Genomic DNA, 3,651 nt, shown 5'->3' with positions numbered 1-3,651 from the left:
AACCCTCACCTTACTGGCAGCATCTCTGTACATGGCTCGCACAGCTCTCACTAACCATTCTTCTATCCCAAGTTTCCTCATTGACCACCAGATAAGGGATCGGGGGACCCTGTCAAAGGCTTTCTCCATGTCAACGAAAGCCAGGTACAGAGGTTTATCCTTAGCTAGGTATTTCTCCTGCAACTGTCTCACTAGAAATAAGGCATCAGTAGTGCTTTTACCTGGCACGAACCCAAACTGCATCTCATCTAAATTGATTCGCTCCCTAATTAGTTGGGCTATGACCCTCTCTGTAACTTTCATAACCTGATCTAACAGCTTGATGCCTCTGTAATTATTTGTATCAGTGGAATTACTTTACCATTCACTTCCTCTTTATTAATGGAAAAATAAAATATAGTCCATAATAAATGTCAGTCACCACCAGGTATGAACATAGTCCCTCGCAGCCAACATAAACAGGAGACGCTTCACCCAAGTGAGAAGCAAAGAATAAAAATGGACAATGAGCAAATGCAAAAGAAAAATTGCTGTACCTGTCTGTTACATAAGAATTCACCATCTCCATCATAAAATTCAGGAATTAATTCTTTAAAGTCTGAAGCACCATGAAGACAATTGTACCATGTCTCAGCAATACTGCAAACAAAAAATATTTATGGTTAGGCCTTTCAAACAACACACAACACAAAGAATTTACATTGATTGTTTGTTTTATTGAATTTTAATGGGGTTACAGACATAAGGTGGACTCCATGATCTACACAATAAGATTCCAGGTCCCACTTAACGAAGTGTGTTTACTGAAGGAATTAATAAAGAAAGTCTTCTCCTAATTAGTCATGTTGACAGGGTGGTTGCTGGGGACATTAGCGATAGACAAATGGCTGGTGAAAGCTGTACAGGTCATGTCCAGGGGTGCTGTCAGTGTAGAGGGAGGTGTTCACCAGGGCTCAGTTTTCATTCACTTCCAATTCACCGTCATCCTCCAGGCCAGAGAAGAATCTAAGACTGGCTTCCCCTGAGAACTACAACATGTTGATGATCTTGTTCTTATAGCAGAATCTGTAAGAATTAGAAAAGAAATTCCAGGTATGGAGGCAAAACCTGGAATCAAAGGGCCTTAAAATTAACTTAGCAAAGACAGTAAGCAAGAAAACAGAAAGGACCCTACATCCTACAGGTAAATGGCCCCGTTTGATATGTAGGGAAGGTGTAGGTAGAAATTCTATTCAGCATACCCAGTGAAAACTGGGCACACAAGAAGTGGAATGATAGGAAGGTTAACAAAGAAAGTAGTGCTTGTGTGTGGGAAATGCACAGGGGCCATAAAGTCTTTAGATCCAAGGGAAATTGATTTTCTCAAATGCCCTGGAAGCTCCCTAGATGTATTAGATATTTTCTATTACCTGGGTGACCTAATTATCAGTGGAGGTAGATGTTCCAAAAGTGTAGTCTGTAAAGTGGTTGATGTTAGGAAGGGCATTCAGCTGTAGAAACCATGCAAAAGCAGACTATAGAACCTGGTACTACTTCCAGCCTTGCCAATCCCTGTCAAACCATCTAACTCATACAAACATGGAAAACGGACATTAAATGCTGGTGATGATGTGATAATGTAAAACCACAAAAGAACCATGTCTGCTATTGTTTAATTATGATAATTCCATCATTTCACAATAGAAGCATATTGTGTTGTAGAAACACTAAATGCTTTTACTGAGAAAAGCTGATAATTTTCAAGAGAGGAAAACTTTTCAAAGTGGTTTGAAGTACCATTCGTAACAGAACTGGCTGTGGGTAAATTTCAGTTATTTTGTTATATTCATCATTGAAAGGAAACACTTAGTGAAAAATTGAAACGAAGGAAAGGGGAGGGGTGGAGCATGATTCAAGTCTGTGGCTTTAGAATTTCCTGTTTCATTTTCTCTGAGACCAGAAACACAATTATTAGAGAAAAAGCTACGGCTTCAAATGCAATATTCTGTTATGCAGTTTGGCTAAAATATTGTTCCTATTTAGCAGCCGGTATGACTGTGCAGTGAGAAGTTCACTTCACTACAACATGGTTTCAGGTTCAGTTCCACTGTACAGCACCTTGGGGCCATTGTTTTCTACTCCAGCCAAGGGTTGATCACACTCTTGAGAGCGAAAGTGGGAGATGGAAACCGAAAGAAACCTGTTGTGCCAGTCATAGAATTTGCGGAATAGAACTTACAAACTTGATGCTGCCCTCCAATCCATCAAGGGGATCGCACACACCTCAAGGTGCACCGACTTTGATTGTGGTGACTTATTTAACGTTTGCCAACATGGAAAGTAAGATGAGGATGAGGATTGCAATATTAAAGACCTCCAGACTAGGGTAGTGTTGTTGTTCCAGAATAGTCAAGCATTTCTTGCTTCAGTCAACAAGGATCTATGAAATATGTGATGGAAAAGGCAGAAAAAAGAAAGCCAACTGACCTGTTAAACATACGATCCGGTTGATCGAAACGTCCTCCATGCAAACACAAAGAGTATTCCAGTGCTGAAAGAAGAAAACACAGCATTCAAATGTGCTGTACCTACCCATGGTACTTATAGCATAGATGAAGTGGGAAAGCAAAGCTTGTGTCTTGTCCACAGACATCCCACAGTGCCACCAACAGCCCTGCCCTGTTCCATTTTCACTTGACCAGCTGTGACTATTATTCATGGAGTGCACCTCTGCATTTATACATATATAATTGAAACAACAGCAGATAAAGGGAAGTCTCTATATTTGCCCCAGCATGGCCACAACCAATAACAGAGTAAATGTGTACTCACCAACTCTGGAGAGGTAGAAGAGAACATAACAAGGAGTTGAGTAATGGGAGCCGTAGAGGAATTTTGGTTCAGCCATTTCATCATATCTTTCCTGAAAATAGAAGATATTGGTGAGTTACATCTGCAAGACTGGATAACGACTGAAACACATAAGAGACAATCCAATCAGCACTAATTAGATCACTGATGTAAACAAACATTGTTTATTACAAGGTTCCAAGCAGGAGACGAGGAAACAGAGATATTCAGATCGTAGTCTACCCTGACGCCTCTACTGTACCCAATACAATAGAATGTGCCACCGTTCCTCCCTGGTGCATGTAAAGTTAGGTAGCCACCCTGGTATACGTAAAAGAAACATAAAACCAAAATAATAAAAAAGATATTTTAATGAAAACAAAAAAAACAAAAACTTACTCTGAGTTTTGCAAGTCTTTCAGAGTTTAGTGCCCCAATTGGTTTGGCAAGGTCTCGAAATGTGGATTCTTTGTTCAAATCTTTAAAACACAAATATAACAAATAACAAGAAGAACAGAATTTACAGTGGAACAAACATCATCAAATTAAGGTCATCCTTCCCCTATCTTAACTCTTCAACATTTAAACTAGCCAAATCTAGCCAAAATATTCTCCCCATTTTATGGTCAAACTGGCCAGAGCTGGCTTCTCACTTCTACCCTACAATGTCGTTTTAAAAATACACAATCACATCATCCAAATCTTGAAGTTATGAAATAAACCTGGATTAATTCAAAACAATGTCAATAAATAAGAATCACAATACAATTTAATCTGAATGTTAAAGGATTAAACAACAGAAAAGTCCAGAACAATGGGGGG

The 3,651-nt window shown here is 39.3% G+C and overlaps 1 protein-coding gene across 1 annotated transcript in view; it reads right to left on the bottom strand.

Moving 5' to 3' along the window:
• Positions 1 to 3,651, bottom strand: part of LOC106879877 (protein FAN-like) — a 38,741-nt gene that overhangs the window by 16,118 nt on the left and 18,972 nt on the right. The window contains exons 12-15 of the mRNA XM_014929601.2: positions 3,229 to 3,308; positions 2,812 to 2,902; positions 2,467 to 2,530; positions 537 to 639 (exon numbers count right to left, since the gene is read on the bottom strand). Of these exons, the coding sequence (XP_014785087.2) occupies positions 537 to 639; positions 2,467 to 2,530; positions 2,812 to 2,902; positions 3,229 to 3,308 (338 nt within the window). The remainder of the gene's footprint in view (positions 1 to 536; positions 640 to 2,466; positions 2,531 to 2,811; positions 2,903 to 3,228; positions 3,309 to 3,651) is intronic.

Source organism: Octopus bimaculoides, chromosome 20 (genome assembly GCF_001194135.2).
Source record: "Octopus bimaculoides isolate UCB-OBI-ISO-001 chromosome 20, ASM119413v2, whole genome shotgun sequence".
Lineage (NCBI taxonomy): Eukaryota > Metazoa > Mollusca > Cephalopoda > Octopoda > Octopodidae > Octopus > Octopus bimaculoides.
The sequence above is the reverse complement of the archived record's forward strand: the minus strand, read 5'-3'. Positions and strand labels throughout refer to the sequence as shown.